We start from the raw sequence: 11,179 nt of genomic DNA on the forward strand, positions 1-11,179 counted from the left end.
ACCTCGCCCCTCTCCACCACCTGCTGCTACACTGCTCACCTCTCTCGCTTCAGCAGAGCAAACCCCTCGCGTTAAGCTTCCCCTACTCAGATGTACAGCGAACCGGTGATTAACTCTGGTGGTTCATAGAAATGGCGGAGGGGACATAGTGATCTCAGGTTCCGAAGACAATGCAATGTCATACAGTCCACGAGCAAAAACACAATACCTAACAAATTATGTAGAAACAAGAGTTCCTTTTCATTCAGAATGAAACTTAAGCATGAGGATTATTGCAAACCACAATTTTTTTTTGCATCATCCGTGTAATTGTAGTCCTTGGAAAAGTACCGACACATGCAATTCAGAGACGAGAAACTATGCATGGCCCTTGTTTCTTACAGCTGGTATAGGAGCTATGACTATATACAAAGTGTGAACTCTTATGTATGGAATGGGACCTCACTCATCAGTAGCCTGGGAGGAAAACAAGGTGATCTTCACTAAAGCTCCAGTTGGCAGCCACTGATTGGCACATGTCTGATGAGATCAATAAAGATTCTCAATAGAGCGGAAGCTCGATTACTGGCATCCACACTGCTGCAATACAAAATCTAAGTTACAACATGCAATTTCAGACATTCCATCAAGGAACTACAATAAAAACGTGGTAGTATCACCAAGATTAAATGCTTAGAACAATGAACGAACTGATATAACACAGAGCAATCCCATCAACTGTAGATTGTAGAACAACTCACCTTGTAGATACTATGCTGAACATCAAAATTTCTGTATGATATTGTACACCAGCATGCACAATGTAAAACGAAAGGGGTACGTACTCATTAGGCATTTGCACATTATAGCAATTTACCTCCATCACACAACACTAATTAAGAGGGCAAGTAGCTGTGCAACAGATACTCGCCTCAGATTCAGGTTCCAAAAATATGACAGCACTAAACTGAATTACCAATAGTACGAAAATTCTACTCAACAGCATACTAAAAACATGCCATCATAATCACCCAATGTACCTCATTATGGCGGATGCCTTAACAATATAGTCTAAGGCACGCCCGAGACTTTGCCATCAGCAAAATGAAAGGGGGTAAGCATGAACTCATTAGGCATTTGCAAGTTATAACAATTTCCCATCAGAAAACACTAAGAGGGCAAGTAGCGTTGCAACAGATACTTGCCTCAGATTAAGATTCCCACAATATAACCGGACTAGCTATACTGAATTACCAATGGTCCCCAAATTTCTACTCAACAACAAACTAACAACATGCCATGATAATCATCCAATGCACCCTCATGTTTCTGGACACCATAATGATACATTCTAAGGCAGGCCCAACAGTTTACTGTAGGAAGGCACCCCAGCGCCAAAGACACCATATTAACCATGGGTAAACTGACTTACTTGTTATCAGACTTATCTGTGAAGGGGTCGCATATTCTCTCCGTAGGGTTATTATGAGCCAGGAAGCATATACGTGCAGAAGATCCTTCATGGTCCCACTCTGCAAGGTTTGACTTCAGAGCCTGTGAAAAAACAGAAGCATTAGCTTTGTTTCTTACTTTGATCTGTAGAAAGAATATCAGGAGTAAAAGAAGTACCTCAATTGTACCAGCAGTAGTCACGACAATCTTCACGTATTTGAACTTGAGTTCCATTGCAGTAGTGACCTAAATAGCCATAAATATTTGTTTCTTACATTGCTCACACTACCCATAAAATGACCAAAAAATAAGAATAATCCAATTATCCTAACAGTCCTCTGGTGTTGTACCAGACATGACAATCAGTTGGTTCCAGGTTATCGGATTACTGTGAATGTTAGCCGTTCTGCTAATATCAAAAAGTACCAGGCAGCAGTATATGTAATAGGCTAAGGATTATGGCACCTCAGTCACTAACCTTGGGAATCTGGCTACAGGTGCCCTCATCATCATGAACTAGCGAATAAGCCTTGGCCTTATCCTCACCTTCGTAAGCCATTGAGTGGATGACATGTTTGTTATGAGTCACAATATGCAGTGAATCGACAACATAATCAATAGGCACTTCATCCCACGAAACCCTGCAAAGTAAATTAGATTCAGAGGCTAAACTTTTGTTCAGAAACACAGCAACAGGAAGATGAATAAGCAAGGCAGATGATAAAATTCATAATAAAGTGGTACTATGACAACTCATAACCAGATCCTCAACTTCAAGATATACCCATGGGCTATAGAAACAGAGATCACGAAACAGAAATATGCGACTATTATATTATAAAAACCACAGCTGTAAGGCATCCAAGCATGCCATTTGAAATGCACAGAAGAAATGTATGTAATAATTAATACAAACTAGTTCATCTGAAACTATCATGTTTCGAACTTCAGAACTAAGGGAAAGCTACTACTGCCAGTAAATGTGCTGAATACTGATTAGTAAAGTATGAACATACAAACAAACAAAAGGAGCACACATGCCAAAACAAAGAGATCGATAATGACTATATGGAGGAAGCTTTATGGAACAAATCCAGAAGTAATCTAGATTACCGACACTTACTTCTATGCACTACAAAAGTTAGTCCAATGTACAACAAAGTACATTCAACCAAAGATCTTCTAAACAATTCCAAACCTCCGCCCCACTTAACATATTAATAGAGCTTACTTCTATGTTATACTGATCAATAAAATAAGGTACATTCTATAAGAAAAATTGCACTTGTAATTAGTAACAACAGTTCAGCATGTTTGGGACAGTAGGTACAAAAAAAAACTGCTCTTATCATGTACCTGTCACGGACTACTCGTACCAGAACTTCTTCATCGGCACCCTTGTTTTGCTTCTTAAAGGCAATGGTTCTGTCACCTTCGATCCTTAAGCTAATGACACTCTTTTTCCAGGCCTTTTGCTGCACAAGTAATGAAAGATATTGTAAAGCTCAAAAAGAGAGGAGAACGGCCCTAGCTAGAAAAATATCTTACCATATCAGAGATAGGACAATCAGTGATTATGGCGACAAGATCGATAAATTCACTGTCAACTAGTGCTTCAGCAAGGCGCATCCCAAGGGCTCCAAAGCCTTGAGAAGTTGAAATGGAATCAATATTTATTAATTTATAGTGTAAACAGATATTTGACTAGGGTAAATGATTAGAACTTACCAATTAAACCAACTTTAAGCTTCCTTGCTTTATAAGTCAGCAACATGACAAATAAAAAAAAAGATATAGAAAAGTTAGAGATACATCAACATTAGACATAACGTAGGGACCTCCGGAGTATATTTGTGCTTGTTTGGGTTTCGAAATAAGAGAAACTTTGTTGTCAGAAAAGAAGAAGGCGAAGAAGAAAGAAAATAACCATTTGCTAGGTTATTCATGGAAAACGTGAGGTGGCTTCTCTGGAACTTGGCTGGATATACTGTCACCAAGCCATCATAATCTGCAAATAAAGGAATATCTTCATGTTTATACAATGTTTGCAAGAAGAATATGTGCACCAATTTGAATACATAACTAGTCTAAAGCAGGCTTCAGATTCATTTTCATCAAGTGGACAGAAAACAATAGTTTGGTGGATCAGTCAAAGAAATGATAGTCCTTCCTGCTACCCGCCAAATTATGCTGGCTACCAAGCTATAGCTGACAAAGGTGTGGGCGGTGTAAGCTGATTGCAGTTTAATTTCGGTTATGGCATAGCTTCAGTTCTGGTTACAACATATACATATAAATGAAATGCAATGTCATGAAGAAGCTCATATCTGCTAGTAACATTAATGAGATAATGTTGTTTCCCTGAGGAGGAAATTCAGTATAAGATAATCAGAACATGTAGAATTAATTTTCCTGATTAATGGAATGTGTGGCATGCTACTTAAAACATTTGAAGCTGAATCAGTCCCTACCTAGTAGGTAGGTATCAGTTCAGAGGCACCCGCAGACACCGAAGCTATACTTAACGATGAGATAATGTTGATAATGGTTTTGAATAAGCAAAGTAAGCTGGTTGAAGTTAAGTTTCGAATTACAACATAGAAACTCAAGAATATATGTATAAACGAAATGCAATGGCACAAATAAGCTCATATCTAACACTGACACAAATGAGATAATGTTGTTTCCCTGAAAATATTCAAAACGAATTCACTTTTTAGGTATCAGTTGAGAGTCTCCCGCAGACACCCAAATGAGACCAGCAATTTCTATTGCGTAGAACAGTCAAGAAATGAATTCGGAGAGGGGAAAACACAAGTACCTCCGCTGGGGACAAGTCTCCAGCAGACACCCAAAACAAACCCCACGCCAGGCAATTTGTGCTACATAGAACGCCAATTAATGGAGGCACCGAAGCTATACTTAACGATGAGATAATGTTGACAATGGTTTTGATTAAGCAGAGTAAGCTGGTTGCAGTTAAGTTTCGAATTACAACATAGAAACTCAAGAATATATGTATAATCGAAATGCAATGGCACAAATAAGCTCATATCTAACACTGACACTAATGAGATAACGTTGTTTCCCTGGAAAAAAAAACCAGTAGATTCAAAACGAATTCACTTTTCAGGTATCAGTTGAGAGTCTCCCGCAGACACCCAAATGAGACCAGCAATTTCTATTGCGTAGAACAGTCAAGAAATGAATTCGGAGAGGGGAAAAACACAACTACCTCCGCTGGGGACAAGTCTCCAGCAGACACCCAAAACAAACAAACCCCACGCCAGGCAATTTGTGCTACATAGAACGCCAATTAATCGAGGGGATAGGGGGGGAAACAGCTACCGAAATCTGCAACGGAGACGGGAACAAGGGTGTACAGCGACTCATCACTGGTCCCCTTGAACTCGGCAACGGTTCCCGGCCAGGAGCCCACCGTAGTCTCGATCAAGGCCCGCTCTCCAAAAGCGAACGGACGCTTGGGGGGCCTGCAGGATAACTGTAGAAGCACCGTCGAGGAAGACCCATCCTCGCCGTCGCCTCGATCCACCTTGGCGACGTCTCCGCCATACTTCTGGCACCTGCAGCGGAAGTGCACGCTCTTCCCCTCCATGGTAATCGGGAAGGGGCCCGTGGCAATGCGGGCCGGCACCGCGAGCGGCGGTCCTCGAGCGCGGAGCTGGAGGCGGGGGGTACCCATCGATCGCGCGGGCGGGAGCGGCGGCGGCGGCGGAGCGGGACGAGCCGGCGAGAAGCGCGAGGTGGTGGTGGAATTGCTGCGCAAGAAGAAGACGAGCCGGAGCGGGAAGACAAGCAAAGCAAAATAAATTGTGGGAATCCGTTGGGGGCTTTCTGGAACTTTCTTAGAGTTTGGGGGAGCCAACTGCAATTTTGAGTCGGTTGTTAGTTTGTTACGATTACCGTATCTTGTACTCTAACCGCGTGGCCGTTATGGTTCGCTGAAACCAAAGGAAAAGGAAAAGGAATTCTATTTCTATTTTCTTTTGCAACCAAATAAAAAGGAAACTTGAGAATGAAATGGAAGAATCGACAAATCGCATAGATGCATATGGAATGAGAAAACTTGAGAACATCACACGTCTACTAAAGTATAAGTTAACCAATTCATGGTTACTACTTCCTTAACCTGAATACATTCTAACCATTCTGAATCTATCTTCTAGTCTAACACAAGCAGCTCAACAAACAAAACAAAACAAAGGAATTGTGCATTAATTCAGCAAAGTATGTTTCCAAGAGCTAAAAAGTGCAGTAGAACTATACGAAATTATCTACTGTGACCAAATGGGGGCAGTAAAACAGAAGCAATCTTATTTTCCATTTGCTCAATGTCTCAGTGGCACATTAACTGCAGCAAGATCATATGAAATTATCTACAAGGACCAACTGGAGACACTGAAAACTGAAGCATCTGTCCAGAATATTGCACAAGATTTTTCTACAGTTGCTCTGAAACAAAATAAAACCCATTCTTTTATAATTTCAGTTAATGGCTTGAGGCTTATGAAGACACAAGACATACAACCTATGTGTAAATTCAATAGAACATGGTCACCCTACAGAATAGCAACAACAGCATTGCAGACAACTAAAACAGACATGTAACTAAAGAAGATAAAATTTCAACTGCACGCAGGAACCACAAAAGAAATTAGAAACAAATTGAACCAGCTGCATGATATGCGCAAATGGTCCATTCTGGTCAAAACAATGAGAAATCAAACCATATAGGAAAGCCATCAAGTGCTAGCGATTAGTTCAATGAATATGATGAGTGGCTTTCAGCACTGAACCAACTTCTTCCAAAATTTACCCCACGGCTAACTAGACACCAACTTTTTTTTTTTTGCGGGGGAACTAGACACCAACTAAGCACTATATAGTAAACTTTATGGATGGAGAGACCAACGCAACCAAGATAGAATTCGGAGGATGGCAAGAATTGGTTATAAGCTTCAGACCTCGGTAGCATGAGAATGGTTACAACCTGGCATTACAGTACAGTAAAAAACACCCGGGTGTACACATAAATGGCGGCAAAATGGAAGAGGCCATAAAGAAAAAGTGTACCTCGATTTTCCCATGCAGAACAATCGATTTGCCAGATACATGTAGTTCATTTCCTCCCGCAATCCATAGCCAAAAGACCGAAACATGTTGATATGAAACAAAAATGAAACAACATCAGTTTGATACAGGAATGCATCTTAACTGTACTCCTTTAGGGGAACCAAGTATAAGGCATCAAATGCTGATAAAATTCAACAAGCACAAAGGGCATACATGCAGTTCTTCGATCATAGGGCCTTGCCAATTCCCCTTGCCTGTGTCCCTGATTTCTGAATAAGGTTAACATACTTGTGGAACTCATCCTTAAAATTACATAAACCCAAAATGATGCGCCAATCTGAATCCGCGACAACAACATGTAGCACAGATACCTGATTATCGAAAGAAATGTTGTCTCGGTTAATAATACCCTTAGAAAATAATAGGCAAGTAATGGTGTGACAATTAAGTTTCAATGTGAGATAGAAACATTCTACTCCATGTATAAATTATGTATAGTATACAATGTCATAAAATTAAATACAGTATATATGCCTGGACATTCTCATAAAAGTTACTTCGTTGCGAAAGATGTAAGCATAAGTTTGCAGTTGATGAATTGAACTATTAACTATACCACGTTGAATAATTAAGCAGCACGCTCTGAAACATCCACGGAGAAAAGAGGGTAACCTAAATTCTGTAGCATAAGTTACCTCAGATAAGCATTTCTCCGCTTGAAGAGGAAGATCCTTAGATTCTTCACAAAATTCATAGTTTCTCCTACAGAGGATGAAATGGAAAATATCGACAAATCGCACAGATACATAAGTCATGGAACGAGAAAATTTGAGAATCACACAAAGTATAACTTAACCAACTGATGGTTAGTACTTTCTTAACCTGAATACAACCTAACCATTATGAATCTATCTTCTAGTCTAACACAAGCAGTTCAACAAGCAAACAAACGAAAGGAGTTCTGCATTAATTCAGCAAATCATGTTTCCAAGAGCTAAATGGCAAATAAACTGCAGTAAAACTATATGAAATTATCTACTATGACCAAATGGGGCAGCTAAACCGAAGCAGTCTTAATTTTCATTTTCTCAATGGCACATGAACTGCAGCAAAATCATATGAGATTACCTACAAGGGCCAACTGGAGACACTGAAAACTGAAGCATCCGTCGAGAATATTGCACAAGATTTCTCTAAAAGTTGCCATGAAACAAAATAAAACTCCCTCTTTTATAATGTGAGATAGAAACATTCTACTGATCCACTCCATGTATACCTGTCTAGTTTTTTTGAGATGATGTATAACTGTCTAGTTGGTAACATAGTTCACAGCCAACAGCCCAGATAATCTAAAAGTGGAGCGTTTCTTTGTTAAGCCGTGACAGGCATATCTTAATAGCACGCCCATGAACCGAAGGAGCCGAGTAATAAAACATTAAAAAGAAATTACCTTCAAACAAACTTGTCATGAGACCCGACTTGGCAGCAATCTGAAAGAAGTCCATATAGCCCCACAAGTTTTGTTCTCAGCATTCCCTGAAGTTCAAACTAGCATACTTAATCCTCCAACCAGCCAAGCCAAATGACCCCCGGTACTCATCTTAAGCTGTTTTGCTAGGCAGTTTTGTGCAGGTGCCAATGACATGGTGCTAGTGTGGCCCTGCAACTGTTTTGCCGATGTGCCCCTCTCCCATCCTCCTCCGGCGCGTGACCGCGCCTCACCTCCACTTTCCCTCCTCCCTCCATGCGACCGTAAGAGCCAGCCTGCCGATGGACATCGGCTCAGCAACGCTGGACGACACTGTGAGCAGAAGCGCCCGGGAAGCGTTCTTGGACTTGTTGACGGCGGCGAGGGAGATGTGGTCGATCACCATCTCGGCGTCGCGTCGTGCGCACGGGTGGTTCGCGGGCGAGGTGAGTGGGTGCAGGATGAGTTACCGCGCCGAGAACGCCGATGGCGGGGCGGTTCTCCTTGTTGAGCGCGTCGGCCGCGTGCTCGTGCCTCCGGCGCCGAGCCGCCCGAGCGGAGCACCTCGAGGAGCGCCGGAACAGCTCCCGCGCAGACGATGCGTACCTTGTTCGCCGGCTCGAGGGAGAGGACCAGCGCGGCGGTCGCGTCGCGTCGACGCGCGCAGAGGAGTTCCGGAGACTGAGCAGCACACGCCGGAGCGCCGCGAGGCGTCAAGGCTCTGCGAGAACGCGGCGCCGCCGCGCTCTGCGCGTCCTGCGGCATTGGCATCCACGTCGTCAACCCGCTGGCGCTGGCCTGGCCCCTCCCTCCTCCCCGTCGCGCCTTTCTTCAGCTCGCTCTCCGACGCGGCCAAGCCCCACCAGATTGAGCCTTTCTTCAGCGCGTTCGTCGACGCGTCGCGCCTACATGGTGACGCGCTCGGAAGATTCGGCCGGGGTGGCGCGGGCTCTCGGTGGCCGGCGGCAGAAGCCCCTGGAGGCGCGGGGAGCTGCGAAGCGGTGGTAGATTGAGGTGAGGGTCCAGCGCCGCGGGGGCTTGCCGACTGGCGGCAGGGTGTAGCAGCGGCCAGCGGGGACCCTGACACGGTGGCGTGAGGACTGGGGAGTGGCGACTGGCGAGGGCATGTCGGGAGGTGGAGTAAATTACGCAAATCAACCATTATTGAGGCAATGCTACCATTCTTGATTTTTTTTCTCTAAAAACTACTACAAATCGAGCAAATAGTAGTCTAACAACATTTTAGAGGTCGTTTGGTATCCATCATTTGAGCCTGGAATCCTGAAATTCATTTTAAAATTTCATAGGTGGGCTGTTTGGTTGCCACAGAAATGGCCATCATTTCATTTGGGAAATCCAGCAAAATAATGTCATGTGTAATAACAATTCCGAGCTGAAACCTGTCATTCACAATTCCTGAGGCAACCAAACAAATTCAATATTGAATTCTACTGTCATTTACAATTCCTGTGGCAACCAAACAAGTGTCCATTTCTGGAATTACAATGTAAATGAAATGAATACATGTATTCATTTCAAAATGCTACAAATGAAATGAAAACCTGGCTTCCAAACGACTTCTTAGAGGTAATTACACCAGAGGTACAACAACTTGTTCTGTACGTGCATTTTCATACAACAACTCTCAAAGTGTGTTCAGGTGGTACAAAAGTTTGTCCTAGGCGTGCACCGGTGGTACAACTTGTGTCTGGAGTACACCTGGGCATTTCTCGGGCCGGGTTTCAGCCTAGGCCCGAAAAAGCCCGAACCAAAAATTCCAGGCCCGAGCCCGGCCCGGCCCGACATTCGGGCTTACAAATCGTGCCCGAACCTGGCCCGAGCAGAGAAAAGCCCGGCCCGGCCCGACAAACCCGGCCTGAACTAGGCTTAAATCACATTTTTGTAAGCCCGAGCCCGGCCCGGCCCGGCGTTCGGGCTCCAAAATCAGGCCCGAACCCGGCCCGACATGCAAGCCCGACCCAGCCCAGGATTTTCGGGCCGGGCCGTCCGGGCCGGGCTGCCCATGCCCAGTTGTAGTCTGGAGCTGCCACGCGTCCCCTGTACTAGGGTCAAGTCATTTTTGCAGACAAGTCCTTCTTGAATTGAAGATTTTGCGTGCGACCTCTCGTCTCGTTCCCCTCTCCTCTCGTCTCGTTCCCCTCTCCTCTCCTCTCCTCTCGTCTGAACCCTAGCGGCGAAATCAGGGCGGTGATGCATGGCGAACCAAGGGGAGGGGAGCATGGAAAGCACCGGTCGCCGTCGCCAGGGTTTGCCCGTGCTCGCCGCGGAGAGCCGCGGTGGAGGGGCAGGCCTGTGCCCCCAGCACCTGCTCCTGCTCGTGGACATGCGGTGGCGGAGGAAGATGGTGCTGCGGAGGAGAGGGCGGCGACAAAGAGGAGGGTTGCGGAGGAGAGGCGTTGGCGTTACGACAAGCTCTACCATAAGTTCATGTTGCTGTATTGTTGCCTCGCATCGGAGGAGGAGAGGGCAGCCATGGCAGAGCCCAATGGCTGGCGGCCGCCAATCCCAACCAATGTAAGCTTGGAGGAGCAGGTTCGCATCATGGAGCCTCAGGTCGACAGCCTGCGGCAGCCTCCCCCGCCACCACCCCCAGCAAATTGAAGGAGGAAGACATGCGCATCTGGAAGGAGGGAGATCCATGGGCGACGATGACAGGTGAGTACTACTGGAAGAATGGCGATGGTTGGGAAATGGAGTCGGCGACAACACGAGGATCATCTTCTCCTTCAACACTGGTGAGTGAGTGTTACATGTTTTCTGTGTTGTGTTTAGTGCAATTCAGTTAAAGCTAGGATTGAGTTGGTTTGTGTTTGCATGAAGAAAAATCCAAGATCACAAGTTGAACAGTTGCAAGAGGATAATTCATTGCTGCTGATGAAGCTAAAGGATGTGGAGCTAGAGCTAGAGATCAGGAAGGCCGAGAACAAGAAATTGCAGAAGAAGCATATGCAACAACTTAGAAGACTGATACGTCCATTTTGCATCACTGTTTTATATCATAATTTACTGTTATTCATTGATATATTTCATATTTAGAGATGATAATTATGTTATTTCACCTATTTTGCATGTTTCATGATTATTGGAGAATCACTCACCGGAGTCAGGATTCTGCTAGAAAAAGCACCGTCAGAATGCAATATTTCTGAAGATCAACAATTGACG

At 44.3% G+C, this 11,179-nt stretch overlaps 1 protein-coding gene across 2 annotated transcripts; it reads right to left on the bottom strand.

Moving 5' to 3' along the window:
• Positions 1–285: 285 nt before the first annotated feature.
• Positions 286–8,290, bottom strand: LOC124654458. Of its 2 annotated transcripts, none has more exons than XM_047193454.1 (10): positions 7,976–8,290; positions 7,221–7,287; positions 6,739–6,896; positions 3,160–3,186; positions 2,980–3,077; positions 2,788–2,906; positions 1,910–2,072; positions 1,609–1,677; positions 1,412–1,533; positions 286–576 (listed from the first exon to the last, which is right to left on the bottom strand). In XM_047193454.1, exons 1-10 carry the CDS (start codon positions 8,028–8,030, stop codon positions 483–485), a joined length of 972 nt encoding a protein of 323 aa, XP_047049410.1. In that variant the 5' UTR covers positions 8,031–8,290; the 3' UTR covers positions 286–482. The 2 variants fall into 2 exon arrangements, with proteins under 2 accessions (XP_047049410.1, XP_047049409.1); XM_047193453.1 differs by having other exon boundaries at positions 286–579; positions 7,976–8,287.
• Positions 8,291–11,179: the final 2,889 nt, after the last annotated feature.

Source organism: Lolium rigidum, chromosome 5 (assembly GCF_022539505.1).
Source record: "Lolium rigidum isolate FL_2022 chromosome 5, APGP_CSIRO_Lrig_0.1, whole genome shotgun sequence".
Taxonomy (NCBI): domain Eukaryota; kingdom Viridiplantae; phylum Streptophyta; class Magnoliopsida; order Poales; family Poaceae; genus Lolium; species Lolium rigidum.